This window comes from Glandiceps talaboti, chromosome 1 (genome assembly GCF_964340395.1).
Source record: "Glandiceps talaboti chromosome 1, keGlaTala1.1, whole genome shotgun sequence".
Classification (NCBI taxonomy): Eukaryota; Metazoa; Hemichordata; class Enteropneusta; family Spengelidae; genus Glandiceps; species Glandiceps talaboti.
The window spans coordinates 33,237,202-33,262,533 of NC_135549.1; the positions used below are offsets into that span (position 1 = coordinate 33,237,202).

General features: G+C 36.6%; 2 protein-coding genes across 5 annotated transcripts in view; one reads left to right on the forward strand and one right to left on the reverse strand.

Annotated features, from left to right (window-relative positions):
* Positions 1 to 7,180, reverse strand: part of LOC144450414 (receptor-type tyrosine-protein phosphatase gamma-like) — a 111,134-nt gene extending 103,954 nt beyond the window's left edge. For both annotated transcript variants that reach the window (XM_078141128.1, XM_078141046.1), the window contains exon 1: positions 6,833 to 7,180. In XM_078141128.1, the coding sequence (XP_077997254.1) occupies positions 6,833 to 6,881 (49 nt within the window). In that variant the 5' untranslated portion in view covers positions 6,882 to 7,180. The remainder of the gene's footprint in view (positions 1 to 6,832) is intronic.
* Positions 7,181 to 7,477: 297 nt separating this feature from the next.
* LOC144439083 (bis(5'-adenosyl)-triphosphatase-like) overlaps positions 7,478 to 25,332 on the forward strand; it is a 40,725-nt gene continuing 22,870 nt past the window's right edge. The window contains exons 1-5 of one of the 3 annotated variants that reach the window (XM_078128342.1): positions 7,478 to 7,531; positions 13,987 to 14,194; positions 16,517 to 16,662; positions 19,458 to 19,487; positions 23,319 to 23,387. In XM_078128342.1, coding sequence (XP_077984468.1) covers positions 14,083 to 14,194; positions 16,517 to 16,662; positions 19,458 to 19,487; positions 23,319 to 23,387 — 357 coding nt within the window. In that variant the 5' untranslated portion in view covers positions 7,478 to 7,531; positions 13,987 to 14,082. Of the gene's footprint in view, positions 7,532 to 11,758; positions 11,891 to 13,986; positions 14,195 to 16,516; positions 16,663 to 19,457; positions 19,488 to 23,318; positions 23,388 to 25,332 lie in introns of those variants that run through there. The other 2 variants (XM_078128350.1, XM_078128359.1) reach the window with 2 other exon arrangements.

The window sequence follows — 25,332 nt, forward strand, 5'->3', positions numbered from 1 at the left end:
AAGAAATTGATGTCTGATAAATGAGGTAATAGGACAATGGACATCAAAATAAGCACGAACAAAATTGAATTGAATTTAAAATTAATTTGAATTGAATTGGCAAATGAAAAAATAACTAAATATTACTTTAAGTCCAGTCTTTATTCAGTCAATAACATAACAAAATAACAACTCTGTTATATTCATGTAGTTTACATTCTACCAGCAGCTCCTGGAACAAACTTTTTGGCTGTGATCTAGACCAGGAAATACAAGTCATCAATGACAGGGCCAACCAGTATAATGATTCAGTCTTTCTATTCCCCCTTTTGCTACACCTCCTCAACATATTTTGCATTGATACCAATTTTCTTGTGTATTATTATGACTTATGCCACGAGTTTCATCAAGTATTAGTACCAACACAGTCAACTCCATGTATCTGGTCAATAAGAATTTTGATAGTACCTAGTACCTTTTCAATGCATTCGAACTCAATGACAATCCTGGGTCGTTTGTAAGTCTAAACCGTTCAAATTTTGAACATGCATGAAATCGGTAAATACATATCGCAAGGGAGATCCCGTTTTATACTAGCTATAACATAATCAGTATGGAGAGTATGTAATTTAGCTGTGTATGATTTTAGATTGACTACGAGCTGGCCAACTTCATGGACAACAATTGAACACTGTTAACGTGACTACTAGAGTCTTGATTGTCGTGTAAGAGTTGAGTTTCGGAAGTTTAATTTGTACATCCGTACAAGTCAGTGAAGGATTGTTGCTTTCGTTTTCAAACAAGGGTCTCATATTGCAAAATGTTACGGTCTGACATGCAACGAAGCCATTTAAATTGACCAAGCCACCCATTGTTGGACGATCAATCGTTTCTCGGTAGTGCCATGCCAGTAATTTCTCACTAGTATCGGCTGGTGATGCTGCTATAATAGAATCTGTGTCAAACAGCCTGCTACAGAAGGAACAGCGGAGATCAGTCTTTCATCTCGGAGCAGTGGCCATGTTTAAAGTTGAGAATAATGGTAAAAATTTAACCCAATTAGAAACAAGTTAACAGTTTGCGAAAGTATGTAAACAAAGGGGCTACACAGTATATATTCTTCTTATTGGTGTAAACGTTAACGTCCTTATGAATAAATAAATGAGATTCTGGAGTGTTCCATTTCAAATCAGGGGCTTCCGATGTAGTTAGTAATGAGATGCGAGCACACTAAAATGGAGGGAGATATTTAACTACGACGAAATTCCTGCGTCCCAGGGGACGCAGTGGTAATTTTTATCAAGGTCCCAAGTCCATAATTATGCGTAAAGGACGCATTATATTATCTTTGTACCAGGTTTGGTTGAAATCAGTTGATGCATGTCTGAGATATGAGGGTGAATGCACCAACAGATAGACAGATTGACGGATGGACGTAACTCAAGGTAATAGCCCCCTCCGTAAAGACAGAATGTGGTCAAATTTTCATGTCATAACATAAAGTGGCATGCATACATCATAACATGTACACTGTATGTCCCATATGACCTTTGTACCAGGTTTGAATGTAGATCAGGAAATGGCCATGGGGCACATGAAACTGTTTATACGTTTTCCATACGTTGAATCATATTCAAATTTTACAGGTCTCACTGCACCAAGAGATTTAGCTAATAGTTACAAGTAAGAACTGCGACTGCATGTCTTACTCTCCAACTTCAATGCAATGATAACCGTACGATGTTTGCTAACAGTAAGCCTCACATGTCCCATCACATACACACAAATAACACGTTAATGTCACCTCTCAATTTATTCAATAAATCATCGAATTCAATACATCATATAATTACATATATGCAAATGTACACTAACACCATTAATTTCGGAATGCATGCATATGGGCTACCAGTCACTGTTCTCGGGCTACCAAATTTAAATGATGGTAGCCAACTTGGGCTACCAAGAAAAAAAACAAATTTCGAGCCCTGTTGTTACATGTATCTTTGCAATATATGTGATAATTTGGCTGTTGCTCTGGGCATACATTTTTTGAATGTTTGTTCACTTATCTATGAATCCCTGATGTTATCTTTGCAATGTACACTACATGATCATCTGGCTGTTGCTATAGGTGTGGTCGTGTTGCTAGGCACATTTACATACATTTTTGGAATGTTTATTCATTTGTCTATTAATTCCTGTTATCTTTGAAATACACATGATCGTTTTGATGTTGCTATGGGTGTGGCCTTGTTGCTAGGCAAATTAACATACATTTTTTGAATGTTTACTCACTTGTCTATTAATCCCTGTAATATCTTTGTGAAATACACCACTGTTTGGCTGTTGCTATGGTCTTTAAGTTGTCTACACACACATTCCCACACACACACATCCACACACACACACACACACACACACACACACACACACACACACACACATCCACACACACACACATACACACACATCCACACACACATCCACACACACACATATGTACGTACATACATACATACATACATGTACATACATACATACATGTACATACATACATACATACATGTACATGTACATACATACATACATACATACATACATACATACATACATACATACATACATACATACATACATACATACAGACAGACAGACATACAGACATACAGACATACATACATGTACATACATACACATACATACATACATACATACATACATACATACATACATACATACATACATACATACATACATACATACAAACATACATGTACATACATACATACATACATACATACATACATACATACATACATACATACATACATACAGACATACATACATACATACATACATACATACATACATACATACATACATACAGACAGACACGAACGACTTCACCATGTCTACATTTGTACATGTACTGTATAACAGTGACACTACTGAACCTTATCAGTTCAGTTGCTAAAAACACAACATGAAGACTACCCGTGTGCATGTGTATATTGTCAATTGCACATTTACATCTACATGTACAATGTACATGTGTGTGTTATTGAAAGTTCTGTCTTGTAGAAATCTTACCAACCAAATTGTGTTATTAAACACAGTGCTGATTGCCTACATATAGCATACTTGTAAAGTATACGTCACCTGTCACCAATCTCGCATTCTGATTGGTTGAGAGCCCTGCAGATACACAGGCGTATTTTTCACCAACAGCCGTATTTTTGCTTGTTGTATCACGTGATCACTGCACATCCCCTTGTAAACAAATCTAGCAGACAACTAGAGATCGAGCTATAACCAGCATTTCCAATGCCAAATTTGTTGTCAATCGAACAAAATATCACCGTTGTATACATTGTAACAAGTCTTTGAACTGTATGTTTTGTGTCAGAGGGAAAATGTCAAAAATTCCATGCAGAACGGCGATAGTCCAGATACGGTCGTCACGCGATCGTGAACATGAATTCCTAAATTTATGAAGGATATCAAAATTACCACCACAGAGTGTGCATTTTAGAACAACAAAGTATATCACGAACATTTATGTAAATTTAATGGAATACAGTACGCAAAACAAAGACGCACTCATTTTTCTGCTGAAGGTTATAAGTTTGAATATATATATGAGTGATATGCAAATAGTAAACAATACGTCATACTACTGAGCAAACACGCACTCTAATTGGATGATAAAGTTAAGGCTGAGATGTAAACAACCGCATTGCAGTTACCAGAGAGGTGCATGATACTACGCTCAACAGTATAACGCGGAAGTGATTTTATTTTAACATGAAACAGCATTTTTAGACATTCGAAAATGAATTCATAGTCGCAGGTGACGTATAAGTATGTTATTTGCCAAATACTGTTCCACATCTTGCTGCTCGAGGTAATTTTTCTGGTATAACGGCTCGCCTCCGGCTCTCCGTTATACCAGAAAAATTACCTCTCGCAGCAAGATATGGAACGGTATTTGGCAAATAACATATACGTATACATGTACATGCTTTTAATAGTCTTTTATTTTAAACATTGGCCTCAGTTTAAACTTTGACAAATAACATTTCTTTATCTTTTCTTTACATTGTATAAACATTGATCAGAATATCTTATTAATCACCTACAGTGTAGACACTTCTGTCATTACCAACAACCAAACCTATATCTGATACAACACATGTACATTGTTTGCCAAGTTTTTTCTGTATTTAAAATTCAAGATTTTTAACCAACAATATATTATTATTAATTGTACATGTGAAACTAATTTACATGTCAAAGATCATACATGTACATGTACCTGTATATCAGTTCTTCACCTATACAGTACATGTACCTGTACATTTGTATATCAGTTCTTCACCTACACATACATCACGATGAAAACATGTATTTTCCAAAATGGTGGGTAGTGACGTCACAAACTATCGTGAGGTTTTGGAGTCCTCAACAGTAAGGTATAGCAAGTCTTATGTATTACGATATTTTGTCCAGATGTGATGCGTATGTCACTATGTGTACATATATATGCAACTTTTTAGAGTTTTGAAACTGTACTTGTCTTTTGATATTTAGTTTGAAACAATTTTAGCTTTTCTGAGAAAACTAATCAAAAACTGTAATTGAAAAAAATCAGTGTGCAAAGATTGAGTTCAGAGAGGATTTAGACCAGGGTCACAACATAGAACTGTGAACAAGTCTCATTCTAATTATACAAATATATAGGCAAGATATTGTACTTTTGCTGACAGAAAGTCCACACATATCAACTTATATAATGTATTTCATGATTTATAATGATGACCTACAAGGGTCACCAATGCAACCATTTCAATTCTAAAATCGTCAACTTCAACCCAATAGCCCCCCCCCCCCCCCCCCACACACACACACACACCTTCCCCATGGACTAGTGACTTTCATTTTTGGCTGTCATTTATAGCCAGAGTAACTAACCCCTGTACATATATCTAGAGCTAACCCTGTATCTACAATATAGCCAGAGTAACTAACCCCTGTACATACATGTACATTGTATATCTAGAGCTAACCCTGTATCTACAATATAGCCAGAGTAACTAACCCCTTAGTCTTGCTGCTAGACGTTCAGGCTTTCTTTCGATACTATAAGCGAACGAAGTTTGCAGTGAGGGCTTGCCTGAACAGTCTAGCAAATGTCATTTTCAGACCGGACATTCCATTGAGATTACATTAAGTGGTGGGTTGGGCCATGTATGCATATATATACTTTAATATATTCAATCTCTGCATGCAGGTGTTGACAAACATACTTATGTCATTACTATGTCTTATCAGTTTATGGTAATTGTGTTTGATGAGTGTGTAGATGTTGTCATGAACACATTTTAGTTAACGCATTGGTGGTTATTTTTACAAGTCCCTCCTTAAGATGAATATGCATGAAAAATTAGCTATTGTCCTCTGTTTGTGCTTGTCGCTAATGCGGCTCTCCGATTGGCAGTTATTTATATCCTGATGACATTTGCTACACCTTGGATGTTCCATCCTCGATAGCGATGTTCGGTCGTGTGTCGTATTGTATCGGAAGAACATTCAAGGTCTAGCAGATAGACTACTAACCCCTGTACATATATCTAGAGCTAACCCTGTATCTACAATATAGCCAGAGTAACTAACCCCTGTACATATATCTAGAGCTAACCCTGTATCTACAATATAACCAGAGTAACTAACCCCCGTACATATATCTAGAGCTAACCCTGGATCTACAATATAGCCAGAGTACATGTAACTAACCCCTGTACATACATGTACATTGTATATCTAGAGCTAACCCTGTATCTACAATATAGCCAGAGTAACTAACCCCCGTACATATATCTAGAGCTAACCCTGGATCTACAATATAGCCAGAGTACATGTAACTAACCCCTGTACATACATGTACATTGTATATCTAGAGCTAACCCTGTATCTACAATATAGCCAGAGTACATGTAACTAACCCCTGTACATACATACATGTACATTGTATATCTAGAGCTAACCCTGTATCTACAATATAGCCAGAGTACATGTAACTAACCCCCATACATACATGTACATTGTATATCTAGAGCTAACCCTGTATCTACAATATAGCCAGAGTACATGTAACTAACCCCCGTACATACATGTACATGTACATTGTATATCTAGAGCTAACCCTCAGGTCCCTGTATCTACAATATCATCGTGAGACAGTTGGTCACAAATTAATCTACCTCATGTGAGCTGATGGGCTTTGCCTAGTTATATTAATAATAGTAATAATAACTGTGGATTTCATGCTATTTTTTTAAGTGACCTTGTTCAAAAAAAGGTTTGCTCCATTTCAGCACTATTCTTGTGATTATTTGCTATGACCTATGTGAAATCCATAAGGTAAGTACTATAACTTATAAGACAACCACAGTTTAGATAAAGTAGTACACTGAGAGTCTACCATGGCATACATGTACATCCTTAGATCTGATTACACACGTTAGAAGTGTGAGTAACACATAATATACTGTACCACACTTATCCAATGTTGCTGCAATTTTACGAAATCGGTAAGGGTAAACACAATATGGCGAATATCACAAGAACAAATAGAAAATCAGTTTAATACTTCGATCATTCCATTTTCCACTGTTATTGAATTGTGTCAAATATTGCCCTAATATCACAAATAATTGCCAATGCCAGTGAGTGTACACTTGACTTGTGACATTAACTTGTGTATATGTACTAGTACTAGGAGTACTAAAAGTACAGTTCTGAACTGTACGGACACAATAACACATTGTGACAAAGATAGAGATTGACTTACCCAATAGACAGGCAATCGCAGACACGAATCCAGTCAGATGAAGGAGCATTATTGACAGGACAGGAGCATGAAGGATGTTATAACTTTAAGATGTGTGTCGAGTTGTCATTCAAAGTGAACATACACAGTAAGAGGTCACATGAAGCGAAAACAAAACTACAGACTACAGTACAGAGATCGGTCAAAACTCTGTCCAATTATCAGGAGAGCGTTTCCGTGTTGGGTGCTGAACTTTTCTGGATGTATATACAGTCATTCTAGCATTGTTTGTTCATTCAAAATCACCAAATTCGTCGCCTACGTAGGTTGTAACTGATCCGTAGAATGTGATATCAGAAGAGCCCAATAGTAGCAATAACTCAGGAAGTAAAATGGATCGCAAAGGAGTGGCTTATCAAAACTCCCTAGCTTTAACATCTAGACTTATTCTTAGATGAAGATCGACGTATTTCTTATCAAATACATTATTAGAACTGAATCAAATTGTTAGTCTTTACTTATTGGCATAAATAATAGTAACCGCTAAGTTTCTGACCAGTTTAAATCCACACTATGTGTAGTTTTGTCGACATGATACATTCTCTACTACAAATATTTACTAAGTTAGGCAGTCTAAAGGTCATCGGGTTAACCATCTAATGATATTATTCTGAACAGCTGAGCCAAGCGTGCTGGAGCTATCGTGTGTCATTGTAACTGGTAAGTAATTTATAGTGGAAAATAACATACTATGAAATCAACCAAATATTATTTTAAAAACGAGGCTGTTATCTCCATAGCGATCCAAATAAGCGCAAATGGTGATGACTAATGTATCCTTAAAGAGAGTTAATTTTTTGACATATTTCTTATTTGTACGCGCGCGCTCACGGATGCTGATTGGGTGATCTGACACTGGCAAGTTGCACCACCAATTAAAATCTGTTTTCGTTGACAATTTGCAATTACGTTATATCACCACAACTATCATACTGCATCGAAAACTGGGTTCATACATATGAATCAACTAAGTCTTTGAATCGAAAACTGGGTTCATACATATGAATCAACTAAGTCTTTGAATCGAAAACTGGGTTCATACATATGAATCAACTAAGTCTTTGAATCGAAAACTGGGTTCATACATATGAATCAACTAAGTCTTTGAAACCAATCTTTATCTTGCAGAAAAGGATGCAATTAAAAAAAAAGCTAATACATCTTTCACAAACATGAAACTTTGAACATCTACAAGGTGTGTGTAATTAAAACACTTTGACATTTGATTTTTTATATCTCAAATTTGATAATTATGCAATATGTGAATTTTATGACTCTTTCAAACAAATATTGCAATATTCCAATTATAGGAAATCCATATGTAAATTCAACTTTTAAAGAGAAAATTTATCAAGTGGACAACACAGTTTTAGTTTTTTAATGGTGCTTATTTATTTTCTAATTCTCTACCAGTGTAGTACCAGCAGACCTTAAACAATGATAACTCTCACTGTATTATTCAAAAGAAAATTACTACAATATACATTGTGTATGTTCATTTAAATAAATATTCTAATTAACTTTTGACACTGTTAAATTAGTATTAATTATCTTATAAATATGTTTTGTTTAATTGTTATACAAATCATGTTCAGTTTTACAAGTTTCTGGATACATTTCTTGCTGAGTGGTATTGTGGTATCAAGGGTATGACATAGCTGCAGTTACCTTCACTATGGTAGTTTGGCATGGTGTTTAATAGTTAGAGCTATTTGTCAGATGCCTTCACTATGGTAGTTTTGCATGGTGTCAGTTAGAGCTATTTGTCTGATGCCCTTCACTATGGTAGTTTGGCATGGTGTCAGTTAGAGCTATTTGTCTGATGCCCTTCACTATGGTAGTACTGTGATGTCTGTGTATGTTTACTATTCATGCATTGGTGAAAATAAGATAAGATAAAGTCAAAATTTGTAAAATGCCAAAATCCCAAAAGCATTAACAGAGCATAACCAGATTTAAACTGAGTTCCTTCCATAAGGGCAAAGTTTTGAGATTCTCGTTCCTACAGACAATTGTTGGAATACAAGAGAACATACGCAATAAGTTATTTTTTCTCATTGATTGCTATTTACCCATTGCTGTTAGTGATCTCCTGGCCAACCACAACATGTAATGTAAAGCTTTACAGAATGTTGTAGCATAGCACTCACCATAGAAAGAGTTTTAAAGGCAAAAAAAAAAATTGTTTCTGGTCAGCGCCCAAAACTTAAGTACCCCTTCCCGCGTTAATTTTTTCTTCCGTATTAGCCAATTCAGTCTGCAGATGAAAGGGAAAACACAAAAGTAACTCTCCTTACATTAATTGCCACCAGTGAAGACAACTGAAAAACTAATCATGAACTAGCCCATGACATGCCCAACATACACACTTGCTGTAAAGTACTAAATAAAAAGAACAGTAACTGCAATGATTAGTAGATTGATTAACATTTGTTGAGAATGTAAAAAAAAATAAGCGCATCATCGCAACACTTTAGACAACATTTCCTGACGAGAAACTATTTTTCCTTTTTAGTGGCCTACAAAAATATGCCAATAACTTATTAAAACTAAAAGCTACATCGATAATATTTTCAGGACAAGTGGGCTTTGTTATCGCAAATGTATGTATCAAATTATATTGAATTTGAAGCGTGCATTCTTGAGATATAGCCTAATTACTGAAAACCATTAATTATGTAAATTGTTCGTTAATATTCATGGGATGTTTACCGAAACCTAATCAGTTCTTGTCACTACCCTCCAGAACACATGCAATAAATTTCGTTTGAATTGAAGCAGTTGTGTTTTAGAAAATGGTGATAAAGTCGTACCACTTTAGACAACATTTCCTGACCGGAAACTATTTTTTTCTTTTTGTGGCCTACCGAAAATATGCCAATAACTTATTAAAACTAAAAACTACATTAGTAATATTTTCAGGACAGGTGCGCTTTGCCGGTATCGCAAATGTGTGTACAAGTAATAATGAATTTGAAGCGTGCATTCTTGAGATATAGCCTAATTACCGAAAACCATTAATTATGTAAATTGCTCATTAATATTCACAGGATTTTTACCAAAACCTAATCAAGTCTTGCCATTACCCTGTGAAATATGTCTTCAAAAGTTCGTTTGAATTGAACAAGCCGTTATGGAGAAAACGATGACACAGACAGACAGACAGACAGACAGACACACAGACACACACAGACTTCCACCCACTAAATATATCTCTTCCTTACGGAAGATAAAATGAAAACATTTAAGTCTGTCTTTAAAAATACATAAACCAAAAATTATACACGGGTCGGGATAATTGTTCCACAAATACAAACTAGAAAACAAACATAAGATAAAATGTATCAAAATTGTTCAAATTGTGCAAAACTAAACCTGAAAAAAATAGTAATTCTAAAATGATAAAATATCACAGATTAAAACTGGTATACAACTAATAAGTCATTAAAAGTGTGCTTCCTTAAAAAGATATAAGTCTTGACACTTCATTTAAAAGACATTACTTTTCGACATTGTTTGATTTCATATTAATTTATTCCATAGCTCTGACGCGACAGTCACAAATGTTCGTTTTCCATAGGTAAGCTTAACTGGGTTTACTTTGGGAAGTAGTTTGTCCTTGGGTCGAAGTTCACGTTCAGGTTCATACCAGGTAAGTAGATTAGACAGATGTGGTGGAGCTAATCCTTGAAGTGCCTTGCACAGAAGAAGCTTGCGTTGGCGTTGTTGGATTGGAAGCCAGTGAAGTTTGAAGAGAATGGGAGTTACATGATTTGCCTTCTTTGTATTGGTAATTAATCAGGTAGATGTATTTTGGACACACTGGAGTTTCCTTTTACATTTCTCATCATAGTAGTTGACAAGTGAAATCAAACAGGAGGAAGGTTCAGTGGTCAATGGTGATCTGAAAAATCTTGAATGTTAATAATCTTTACGGTCGGGATATGAGTTTTGTGGACCGAAGTTGTTAGGCAGAAGGGCCTGACTTTAGGAGAACCCATAGTAAGCTGTATGACTGAGGTCTGCAAAACCTACGGTTTTATCATATAGAATTGTTGAAGTGATAAAATAAGTTTGCAAATCAATGATTTTGACATTTTTAGAGACAGTGAGGGATATAATTATACTGAAAATAAATCGCTGTTCATTATTAATCTTGATGCATTTCGAGGCCTGACATCACATGTATGGCCTGGTGGATTGATTTCAGGATGTTCACATCGCGACCTCTTTGCATTACACTAATGTACATACGCATCATTCGAGTTGCAGGAAACACACAAACACAGCTGCCAATCCATGAAAAATGGAAAACATGCAACACAAAATTACTGTTATTGTTTACAGGGTTTGGCATTTAATAAAATTCATGATAATTTAACAGCTGTTTTGGAAAAATGACCACAAGACATATTTTACAGCCGTTCATAATCGTATGGAGCGGAATGTGAACGTCGTCTATCTGTGGCTTCACCATTTGTACAATATTTGATGAGAGTTCCCCACAATCACCAAATAGAAAACTGTTTAAGATTTTACTAATTAGGAAGAATTCCTGGAGCCGCTGTTGAATATCATTGGCTTCCACCATGATTGAGGATAGTGTACATGTTACCCAGGATGTCAACCATTTTTGCAACATGCATAGCAATGGCAAAGAAAGTAGTCCAAAATTCCCGAAGAGTGCCAGTCCGTGATACAGAAAATTATTGCCTTAGTAAAGCTCCTGCTTTCTCCATAGCAATACTACTAGGTATGTGATTATACAGGTATACTGTAGGTATATGATAAAGTCATCTGTTATTTTTCTAGATGAATTCTTCTTGTAGGCCGTGGTTTGGTGACTAATATTTTGAAAGATGCTGAATATGATAACAGGGTCAGATATCTTAATATCCTCAACAGTGGTATCTGATGCTCATGTACTAACTAAGTGTAACATGTGTCCTCGTTGGTGTCATTAGTTGGTTGCTTGATGTGTTGGGTCAAATTTATGGAATCTAACAGGTCTTTAAACTGGTATGTATCCCTGTCATTTTCATCATCAAGGTGAATGTTGAAATCGCCGGTTATCAAAAGTTTACCAGGTGATAAACATGATTGAGTGGAGAGAAAGTCTGTGAATTTTTCAAGGAATGATGTTGTTGATTTATTCTTAGCTGATGGTAGAGGACGATATACATTTGATAAGTCTACATTGACCAGAAGGAGATCTCAGAATAGATTCCATGTATTCAAATGACTTGAAACTCTGTTGTTGTGGAACTTTAGTGACTTTGAGATTGTCTTTGTATAGCACTGCAACACCACCACCTTTACGTTTCAGTCTTGGCGTGTAATAATTTATAGCCATTTGGAGTGATCTCACCCATAGCAAAATGGTCAGATTAACCAAGTTTCAGTCATTTGTAGCTATCCCTAAAATTCCATCGCCAATAGAACTAATCACTATAGACCAGTGGCCCTCACCTCCCTTATAATGAAATGTTTTAAAAGAGTGGTTCTGTCTAACCTTCTCCCTCATGTTCATTCAAAACTCGACTCAAATCAGTATGCTTATCAGCATAGGAAAGGTACAGACGATGTGATTGACTGTCTTCTCCAGAAAGTGCTAGAACAAATATATATAGCTGGAAATTATGCTAGGATTCTATTTATAGATTTTAGTTCAACTTTTAATACCATAATACATTTTTCTGAGTGGTGTACTACAAATTTCTTGGAGCTAAATGTGTCTAAAACTAAAGAGATGACCATTGACTTTCATCGAAATGCAGTGCCTGATAGCCCCATTGTGATTAATGGTGAGCCTATTGAACAGGTGATGTCTTACAAATATCTTGTTTTGAACCTTGACAATAAACTCTCATTTACACATCATACTACAGCCGTCAAAAAGAAATGCCAACAGCCTTTACAGGGCTTCGCCAGTTGCGCGCTTTCAACATAGATGCTAAACTGCTTCTGCTTAACTCTATCTTGCATTATTGAACCTGAGTCTTAACTTATTGTAACATCTGTTATTTCCCTCTGCTCTATGTTGCCAATTGAAATAAACTTGTCAAAATTTCTTTCACTGCTGCTAAAATTGTGGGCCTAATCAGTGAATTGTAGTGCTTTGTTCATGATTGACCTACAAATGAGTAGGCAACTTTGTAAACTGTTTACTTTCTACATGTAATTGGTTTGATATTGACTGTAGAGGCAATCTTGACAAGATTTCTGTGTCGAACTCCCTGATTGGTTGATGTTGGTGCCTTAGGAGGCAGATGGTAAGGTGTTATTCTGACTGGGATGACATGTTTCTGTCATTGTCCAGCAGCACATAGCCTTTAAGGTCTTGCATATATATTAAGAGACTTAAGTGTTTTCCAGATGTTGGCATTCACTCTAGACAATACATTGTTTCTGATGCCTGTCAAGATGGCTCTGTTAAATGACAATGGAGGCAGATCAGGATGGTGCACCAAGAGATTAAAAAAAAATGATCTGCAGATCAAAAAACTTGTTCAAAACTTCAAGAGCAATGGATGAAACTTCTTCCACAAACCACTTTACCAGTGACCATACATTCACAAAGAAGACATTTATGGTTGACCAAATTAGCTTTTAGCAGATAAAATGGCAATAAGTGAATTAGGAGCAAAGTTTAGTGCAGCAACCAGGTGCAACTCATTAGTAGGTGTTAGACCTAGATAAATAAAACAATACAATATAGTAATTAATGCAATTGCATGCAGTCCTGTATCAATGAAATGTCCCAGGAATTTGAAAACTACTGTACATAAATTTTATGTATTTTATAAATCTCCTTATAAGTCCTGACCTTGGATATCCCCTGTGAAAACATAATTTCATTTGTTTGCATCTGTTTTCATATGAATATTTCATTATTGCAAAAAATGATTGATTGAATTAAGTAACTGTAAAGAAAACCCAATGGGTCTTCAGAGATGTACTTTATTGAGCATTTTTCAATGCATCGACCATTTACATTTTCAGCAAAAGAGAAGAATTTCATTTTGACTACATACATGAGTCAGATGTGAGTTTAACCTTACAAATTGAGCAGAATATACTTATATGATGACATGTTCTTTTCTCCATCAAAACAGAAAGATTAAACCATACATATAGATCTTGGAGGGGATGATCTATGATCAAACTACATACAAGTCCAGTGTAAGGCATCAACAACTGTTGTAGTCATCATGGCAATGAAGACATACCAGTTTGGTCAACACATTATCAAGGCGTCGTGTGCTTTCTTTAAATCCAGACTCACCATTGCCTTTGTCAATATCAAGCCAGTACTTCCAGGCCGTATCCTTTGTAGTACAATGTTCAGGTGTTAAAAAAGTAAGGAGAAAATTCATGATATTGTTATTCATGTATTAAATTTGAATTATAACTTCCTAAACAGCTTGACCAGTGACATTTATTGTTGTATAATACATATTGGGGTAGTCTTGATGTACATGTATGCCATGACAGGGCGCCCTCACAAGTTGATAAGATATAGACATATTGGAGTAGTCTTGATGTATGCCATGACAGGGCGCCCTCACAAGTTGATAAGATATAGACATATTGGGGTAATCTTGATGTATGCCATGACAGGGCGCCCTCACAAGTTGATAAGATATAGACATATTGGGGTAATCTTGATGTATGCCATGACAGGGCGCCCTCACAAGTTGATAAGATATAGACATATTGGGGTAGTCTTGATGTATGCCATGTCAGGGCGCCCTCACAAGTTGATAAGATATAGACATATTGGGGTAGTCTTGATGTATGTCATGTCAGGGCGCCCTCACAAGTTGATAAGATATAGACATATTGGGGTAATCTTGATGTATGCCATGACAGGGTGCCCTCACAAGTTGATAAGATATAGACATATTGGGGTAATCTTGATGTATGCCATGACAGGGCGCCCTCACAAGTTGATAAGATATAGACATATTGGGGTAGTCTTGATGTATGCCATGTCAGGGCGCCCTCACAAGTTGATAAGATATAGACATATTGGGGTAATCTTGATGTATGCCATGACAGGGCGCCCTCACAAGTTGATAAGATATAGACATATTGGGGTAGTCTTGATGTATGCCATGTCAGGGCGCCCTCACAAGTTGATAAGATATAGACATATTGGGGTAGTCTTGATGTATGCCATGTCAGGGCGCCCTCACAAGTTGATAAGATATAGACATATTGGGGTAGTCTTGATGTATGCCATGACAGGGCGCCCTCACAAGTTGATAAGATATAGACATATTGGGGTAGTCTTGATGTATGCCATGACAGGGCGCCCTCACAAGTTGATAAGATATAGACATATTGGGGTAGTCTTGATGTATGCCATGTCAGGGCGCCCTCACAAGTTGATAAGATATAGACATATTGGGGTAGTCTTGATGTATGCCATGTCAGGGCGCCCTCACAAGTTGATAAGATATAGACATATTGGGGTAGTCTTGATGTATGCCATGACAGGGCGCCCTCACAAGTTGATATGATATAGACATATTGAGGTAGTCTTGATGTATGCCATGACAGGGCGCCCTCACAAGTTGATAAGATATAGACATATTGGGGTAGTCTTGATGTATGCCATGACAGGGCGCCCTCACAAGTTGATAAGATATAGACATATTGGGGTAGTCTTGATGTATGCCATGACAGGGCGCCCTCACAAGTTGATAAGATATAGACATATTGGGGTCGTCTTGATGTATGCCATGACAGGGCGCCCTCACAAGTTGATATGATATAGACATATTGGGGTAGTCTTGATGTATGCCATGACAGGGCGCCCTCACAAGTTGATATGATATAGACATATTGGGGTAGTCTTGATGTATGCCATGACAGGGCGCCCTCACAAGTTGATAAGATATAGACATATTGGGGTAGTCTTGATGTATGCCATGACAGGGCGCCCTCACAAGTTGATAAGATATAGACATATTGGGGTAGTCTTGATGTATGCCATGACAGGGCGCCCTCACAAGTTGATAAGTAAGCATGACCTCACCCATATAGAAACTACTGAATGTCTAATCTAATCTAATCTAATCTAATCTATTCTAATTTTCTTATATAGCGCATTCCATATAACTATCACAATGCGCTTTACAAAGCACAGAAAAACGAGTACTAAAACAGACTCAAGCGAAAGTCTTATTGAAGAAATAGGTCTTAAGACCTGGTTTAGATGCCTGGAATGTAGCGACACTCTGCAGATATGGCAGAGCATTCCACAAGTGTGGGGCACAAATTGAGAATGCTCTGTCACCATAATAAGCAGTATGGCTGAGTGGTTGGTGTAAGTAAATTTCCTTCCATGAGTTACTGTGTAAAGCATGGTTGGAGCTACGACGGGTAAGTAACTGACTAAGACAGCCAGGTGCAAAACCATGAAGTACTTTGAATGTTAAGCAGAAAATTTTACATTCTGCATGCTGTTGTACTGGTAGCCAGTGTAACGCTTTGAGAAAAGGGGTAATGTGATTAATGTCTAGCAAGCATGACCTCACCCATATGGTTAGTCTAGCTGCTAGACCTCTGAGGAGGAGATTTTCCATGTGTTTTGCAGTGTTTAACTTTCTTAACTATACTGAATATTTCCAATCAAAGATGTTCTCGTTTCTCCAGTAAGAGTAGTACCAAGATTCAAGGATCTTACAGCTGAAGAAATAACTGATCTGTTTCAGTCCACTCAGGTCATAGCAAATGTCATAGAGAAACATTTCCACAGTACCTCCCTTACAATAGCTATTCAGGTAAAAACATTTCCACAGCACCCCCCTTACAATAGCTATTCAGGTAAAAACATTTCCACAGCACCCCCCTTACAATAGCTATTCAGGTAAGAACATTTCCACAGTACCTCCCTTACAATAGCTATTCAGGTAAGAACATTTCCACAGTACCTCCCTTACAATAGCTATTCAGGTAAAAACATTTCCACAGTACCTCCCTTACAATAGCTATTCAGGTAAGAACATTTCCACAGTACCTCCCTTACAATAGCTATTCAGGTAAAAACATTTCCACAGTACCTCCCTTACAATAGCTATTCAGGTAAGAACATTTCCACAGCACCTCCCTTACAATAGCTATTCAGTTAAAAACATTTCCACAGCACCTCCCTTACAATAGCTATTCAGGTAAGAACATTTCCACAGTACCTCCCTTACAATAGCTATTCAGGTAAGAACATTTCCACAGTACCTCCCTTACAATAGCTATTCAGGTAAAAACATTTCCACAGTACCTCCCTTACAATAGCTATTCAGGTAAGAACATTTCCACAGTACCTCCCTTACAATAGCTATTCAGGTAAAAACATTTCCACAGCACCTCCCTTACAATAGCTATTCAGGTAAGAACATTTCCACAGCACCTCCCTTACAATAGCTATTCAGGTAAAAACATTTCCACAGCACCTCCCTTACAATAGCTATTCAGGTAAGAACATTTCCACAGTACCTCCCTTACAATAGCTATTCAGGTAAGAACATTTCCACAGTACCTCCCTTACAATAGCTATTCAGGTAAAAACATTTCCACAGCACCTCCCTTACAATAGCTATTCAGGTAAAAACATTTCCACAGCACCTCCCTTACAATAGCTATTCAGGTAAGAACATTTCCACAGTACCTCCCTTACAATAGCTATTCAGGTAAGAACATTTCCACAGTACCTCCCTTACAATAGCTATTCAGGTAAAAACATTTCCACAGTACCTCCCTTACAATAGCTATTCAGGTAAAAACATTTCCACAGCACCTCCCTTACAATAGCTATTCAGGTAAAAACATTTCCACAGCACCTCCCTTACAATAGCTATTCAGGTAAGAACATTTCCACAGTACCTCCCTTACAATAGCTATTCAGGTAAGAACATTTCCACAGTACCTCCCTTACAATAGCTATTCAGGTAAAAACATTTCCACAGTACCTCCCTTACAATAGCTATTCAGGTAAGGACATTTCCACAGTACCTCCCTTACAATAGCTATTCAGGTAAAAACATTTCCAAAGTTACCTCCCAATATCCCTAGCAATAAGACCATGCCCATAGCAACCACCAAATGGTGGTGTATATTTCAAAGATAACAACAGGAATGGATAGGCATGTGAAGAAACATTCAAAAAATGTATGCAAATATGCCTAGCAACAAGACTGCATCCATAGCAACAGCCAAATACAGTTGTGTTACAATGCCATTGGCACTATTTTTCACCTGTCGCGTGGTCAAGCTTATGGCTTATGGCGATGAGTCAAATTGTACAGTGGTTTCTCAGTCCAAATTATCAGACATGGCCTTGTGGTGTCATATCAAATTTAATTTTAAAATGGAAGTAAAATTTGTCATACATTAGGAAATTAAAGTGATGTGTAGGAATTTAATTCAATTATATTAACGAGTAATTTACATAATTAATGGTTTTCAGTAATTAGGCTATATCTCAAGAATGCAGTCTTCAAATTCATAAATAACTTGGTACATACATTTGTGATACCAAAGCGCACTTGTCCTGAAAATATTGTTGATGTAGCTTTTAGTTTTAATAAGTTATTGGCACATTTTGGTAGGCCACATAAAAGGAAAACATAGTTTCTCGTCAGGAAATGTCATCTAAAGTGGTGTGACGATTCGATTTTGTTTCACATTCTCAACAAATGTTAATCAATCTACTTATCATTGCAGTTAGTGTTCTTTTTATTTAGTACTTTACAGCAAGTGTGTATGTTGGGCAGATGTCATAGGCTAGTTCATGATTAGTTTTGCAGTTATCTTCACTGGTGGCAATTAATGTAAGGAGAGTTACTTTTGTGTTTTTCCTTTCATCTGCAGACTGAATTGCCTGGACAGACACAGACATGAGAAAAAAATTAACGCGGGAAGGGGGGTACTCAAGTGATGGGCACTGACCAGAAACAGTTTTCCATTTTTTTTGCCCTTTAAAACTCTTTCTATGATAAGTGCTATGCTACAACGTTCTATAAAGCTTCACATTACATGTTGTCGTTGGCCAGGAGATCACTGACAGCAATGGGTAAATAGCAATCAATGAGAAAAAATAACTTATTGCGTATGTTTTGTTGTATTCCAACAATTGTCTGTACGAACGACAATCTCAAAACTTTGCCCTTACAGAAGACATTCAGTTTAAATCTGGTGACTATTGACGTAAATACAAATGACCTATGCATATCAGACCCATACCAAAGAATGTACGTAAAATGAAGTCATGCATTTACCAGTTTTGAAAGTGCATAATTTGAATACAAAAATGCATTCAATGCATAGCATAGAATGGCAAGAACAATTCATTCTGAACAGTTGAGCAAGACAAAAAAGTTCAGTACAACAGGGGTGATTCAGGTTTTTGATCTGTCCAGTTTGATGTCACACAGGATGTGATAATGGTGTGCATATCATATATTAGTTGGATTCTAATTTTATAAAGTTGATTGTATACATGTGTAAAAGTGAAAAAAGGGAGACAGAAAAATAAAAATGATGTCATACTAATACTAATACAAAATATTCTGATATTTTGTAGGATGGACCTGAAGCTGGCCAAACAGTTGAGGTACGTATGTACATGTACCAAAATTGAAAACTATAAACTTAACCTTTGTTTTAGCCAAAAATAACTTAGATTTGACAGTTATCGAGACAAGTATGGACTATCACAAATCAAATATAGTGCTGGGTATTCTTGGGGCCAACAAAGAATCCAATACATGTAGGTGCTTGTTAAGCTATATACAGGAAAGTGTAGGTAGCTGCCAATTAAAAGAATGCATAGGCATGCATACAATGTATATAAAGACTCATAAATAAAAACAAAGGTGAAAAATAAGCACAAAATGAGGGCGCAATCACAGTTACATATTCATGTACCTCATCAATGAATTACACACAGCTGTCTTGGTGAAAGACCATTGACAAGAATCAGCAGGTAGGGCAATAGAGAGTACGTTCATGTTCAAATTACTTGGAAATACGAGTTACTGCAGTGGGCCAGTGTTTCAAATGAAGGTGCTAATCTCAATAATTAAAAAAACGCTCAAGGTTAGCAGTCGGGAGGCTAAATGGGTTCGAATCCCACTGGAAACAGGATTTTTCTTTGACCAACCCAAACCCAGGGTGAGTGTTGTACAGACTTGATGGGTAGGCTGTATCACTTGGCCTTCTCTCACTCACAAGATGAGTGCGAATTTGGGGTACTCCTGGAATAATGACTTGAAACGATTAGGCCGAACAAAAGAAATTGTGATTACTTGGAGCAATTTCTAGCACACAAAAAAATATCTGATTGTGTACTTTAATTTGGTAGTTTAAAACAATTTCAGACCCTGAATTTTACAATGAATTTCATAGTTACCAGACATTATTCACATTTTTTTCCTAATAGATGAAACCCTAATAATCATTACTTTTAGCTGTATGATGTACCAGTACAGCATTACACCCTTACAGCAAGAAGACTGTTAGCCCAGAGGACAGTCTGTAAGGTACGCCGTGATGGGGTGCCCTCACACATTGGCCAAACCCTACCACTGAGAGGGTGAGAGGAGACCGGTGAGGGTGGAACGTCACGACGCATCTTACAGTCTACACCGAGACTTGTCACTGTTTTTGTAATCTTAGACAAGCAATCATCCCCACTGCCTAGATTAATGTCTTTTTCAGCACTGGTAACTCAGCTGAACTTTAAATTACGACCAAGATCCAATTGTAGCATACATGTAGATTATAAACCAATTATGTAATTGCTTACCCACATAACTTATATTAGGGTCACCCTATTGTTTTCTTCTGTTTCTCATTACCCGACTGACCCAACTTTTCAGCTCCGACATCAAATAAAAAAATAGTTTTAGTTTCGCCCACCCTTAATATTTTGCAGAACAATGAGAATAAGCAAGTGTCTGGACTGTTGATGTCACCTACAGTCATATCAAAACAGATGACAACAACTTGTTCATGAACATCTTCATAGCATATTTTTCATGACTGAAGTTATTCAAGTAGGAGGGCTGAGAACATGCCTATTGTGTAGAGAAGCTGGTAAAGGGTTTGTGATCAGGAATCCAATAAAAAGAAGATAGCAAAGAAAAAAAGGGAGAGGCAGGGAAACATGAAGATGATCTTCTTTTTTTTTTAACTTTTTTTTTTAACAGACTGACCGACTGATAATTGCCAGAAACATACAAATATAGGGTTACCCTTAGGAGGAATGTAGAGTTAATAGTCAAGCAGAGGTCAGAGGTCAACTGGGTTTATACTTAGATTGAATAGCAATGATGAAACATTTGAGCAAAATAGCCAATTACAATTATCAGTCTTTTTGTGATGGATATTAACACTTTCCTGTTGTAAACATTACAAACGCGAAATTGAATTCAAATTTTTGTACTACGTTAGAGTATACAGTGTTAATCTTGGCTTGGTATGGAGAGCTTCTTGAGATTGTAACGCCTAGACAAGTTGTTTTTTTCTATTTAGGTTGAATTCTCATATAATAAGCTTCATTGATTTTTTAGCTCCCAAAGGGGAGCTTACAATGGACTCCATCCATTCGTCCATCCGTCTAACTGTTCATGTGCTCGTCTGTCCATAATACATCATTTCTCAGACATGCAATATCTATTTTCTTTCAAACCTGACACAAAGGTGACATATCATATGGGACATATGCACGTCAATTTGTTTTTTGATATATGCAAATTTGACCAACTGAACTGGCAGCATAACTCAAAAACTGTAATACACAGACATCCCATTCAAGTGTCTACCCCCATGTTATCAGATGCAAGCTATCTTTGGAGACCTTGACCCTTGACCTTGACCTTCAGGGTTAATTATGAAAATCAAGCCAATTCCTGCCTATCACAGATAAATTGTAGTGTTTACATATTGCAAATTTCTTTTAAACCATGTTTACAAGTAATATTGAAGAAGGAATTATACATCAAGCATTATTTTTGGTTCTCATATCACTTTTACTGAAAGGCAGCCATATTTGTAGTAAAAAATCATTATTTACTACATAACTTAAAAACTGCAATACATAGAGACTCCATTCAAGTGTCTAACCCCATATTAGATGTGAGCTATCTTTGGAGACCTTGACCTTCAGGGTCAATTATCATAATTAAGCCAATTCCTGCCTATCACAAAGAGTTTTGAAATTGAGAAAAAAGTGTTCTAGATATGTCTCTGATATTATCAGCTTGCAGTTACAATGACATCAAATATGTAGGTATGACAGTTACAATGACATCAGGTATGTAGGTATGACATCAGGTATGTAGGTATGACAGTTACAATGACATCAGGTATGTAGGTATGACAGTTACAATGACATCAGGTATGTAGGTATGACAGTTACAATGACATCAGGTATGTAGGTATGACAGTTACTATGACATAAGGTATGTAGGTATGGCAGTTACAATGACATCAGGTATGTAGGTATGACAGTTACAATGACATCAGGTATGTAGGTATGACAGTTACAATGACATCAGGTATGTAGGTATGACAGTTACAATGGTATCAGGTATGTAGGTATGACAGTTACAATGACATCAGGTATGTAGGTATGACAGTTACAATGACATCAGGTATGTAGGTATGACAGTTACAATGACATCAGGTATGTAGGTATGACGGTTACAATGACATCAGGTATGTAGGTATGACAGTTACAATGACATCAGGTATGTAGGTATGACAGTTACAATGACATCAGGTATGTAGGTATGACAGTTACAATGGTATCAGGTATGTAGGTATGACAGTTACAATGACATCAGGTATGTAGGTATGACAGTTACAGTGACATAAGGTATGTAGGTATGACAGTTACAATGACATCAGGTATAGGTATGACAGTTACAATGACATCAGGTATGTAGGTATGACAGTTACAATGACATCAGGTATAGGTATGACAGTTACAATGACATCAGGTATGTAGGTATGACAGTTACAATGACATCAGGTATAGGTATGACAGTTACAATGGTATCAGGTATGTAGGTATGACAGTTACAATGACATCAGGTATGTAGGTATGACAGTTACAGTGACATCAGGTATGTAGGTATGACAGTTACAATGACATCAGGTATGTAGGTATGACAGTTACAATGGTATCAGGTATGTAGGTATGACAGTTACAATGGTATCAGGTATGTAGGTATGACAGTTACAATGGTATCAGGTATGTAGGTATGACAGTTACAATGACATCAGGTATGTAGGTATGACAGTTACAGTGACATAAGGTATGTAGGTATGACAGTTACAATGACATCAGGTATAGGTATGACAGTTACAATGGTATCATTTCCTACTATTCCTAACTATCACTCTATTTATATTATATTCTTATATTTATCTTTAACAGCATGTACATGTTCATATTCTACCAAGAAAGGAAGGAGACTTCAAGAAAAATGATGATATCTATGAAAAGGTGAAAATATTATCTTTTTTGATATCTAATTGATGATTTATTATATTAGTCATTAGCCTCCTGGAAGCAATGTTGCCTGAAAAAAGGGGGGGGGGGCTGTAGGAATGACTCATGTCTGTTTGTCCTTCTGTGTTCAGTCATAATCTCTGACTCCATCCAGACCAATTCTGGCACGACATGTCAAGCACTAGTAAAAGGTGCATATGCTTGTCACTTAATTTTGCAGCCTTGACCTTTTTGCCAAAATGGCAGCCATATTTGTGATCAAAAGACTTTTGTGTCATGTACCAGAAAGTTTGATATGTACATTCACCATTTAAATGCCTACCCAATGTTACCGATAGCAAGCTTCCTAATGAGACCTTGACCTTTGACCTTCATTTTCAAGGTCAAATTGCCAAAATTTGTCTTCAATCATAACCCCAGAAGTTGAATACACAGAGAATCCATTAAAGTGTCTACACCCATATTATCAAAGGCTCAGACCACTAATGAACAGACTAGAAACACCTATTGTATTAGGTGTGAATAGGGCTATTAATCCCCCTTCCTACTGTCATGGCCACCCTTCAAGCATACCTTTTGTTTTAAACTCTCTCCTAAAACTGTCGAACATTGTGCAAAACGATACTTTGGGTCTTTACGGTTTTTTGCAAATGACTCGAACAATTTCTATCGGAAAAGGTCAAAGGTTAATAAGTGTAGTCTATGACCGGAAATGAAGACCGTCACACAGTCAGAATCAAAATAACTGCAGTTTCAGATGAGTTATACTGTGTTGCTTGTTGCTTGTTCCTAGCAACCTTTATTTATAAATATATACATTGTGTAAGTGATTTTTACAAGGATTTTGACACCAGAATTCAAATATTGTGATGTTATAGGCCTTTTCCCTCGGGTAAATCAAAACGTGAATATCGAGTCATCCATTGATATACTGTTGTACATATGATACATTAATTGCTGAAAGTTCATTTGAAAAATGGATACTACATACTACACTTCGACTCTAATACCCTTGCTTGTAGCCTGTTAGTTTTTTTTACTTCGTTGCTTGATCGGTCATGCATCTTCAATCATATGTCAATATGGTCGTCTTTGTTCTCGGAGTCATAAAAGTCAGTTACCAAAAGATTTCTTTTTCATTCACAGTCATCAAACTCTAACATTTCACTGTCAAAATCCACATCAACAAATGTGTTTGGTAACAACCTGATACAACTACAAGTACGCATTGTGCATGTATATTATAGTACATACACGGGATGAAGTTTTCCGTCTGACAGACTGTCAACATCCGGTTGGGATGTATCTCTGGCCCTAGCTGAGTGTAGGATTTGCTGTGATTTTGAGATATTTTTCTTGTTTTTGTGCCCATTTTTTCATTCTGATGTTTAACGGGGAGCAAACACTAAAAATTCCTGTAGCATTAAGTAATAAAAACCAAGTAGACGAGATCACGCTGAAAACATAAGCGATATGAGGTGCTACATTTGCCAATTTGACAGAAATTGGGGTACCACTTCTTGAGTCTTGAAGGCGCCGTAATTAATGTTGGCGTTAGGAAATGTCTGAATTTTTGGCAGGCAAGACATAATTTAGCAGAATAATCCACCCAACCACAGTCCCTCTATCACCCAACTTTGCGATTCAGATCTGAATGGCTTCCGTCTATTTACGTTTACGTTTAATGCAGGAATTGTAGCTTTGCTAAGTACAAACACAGAAGAAAAAGTCTTCAAAATCCCATCAAACGCTACAATTATTGCAGTTACTCATGCCCAAATATTGCATTACTTTACGTGATAAAACGTAACATCGCAACTTCATACATAAACAACTAATTAAGATTAACTAATTAAGATTAAAAGATTATCGCTACGTACAGCAAATAAAGTGACATCATCACATCAAGGGAAAAGTCACATTTCTAGTCTGTATTTTT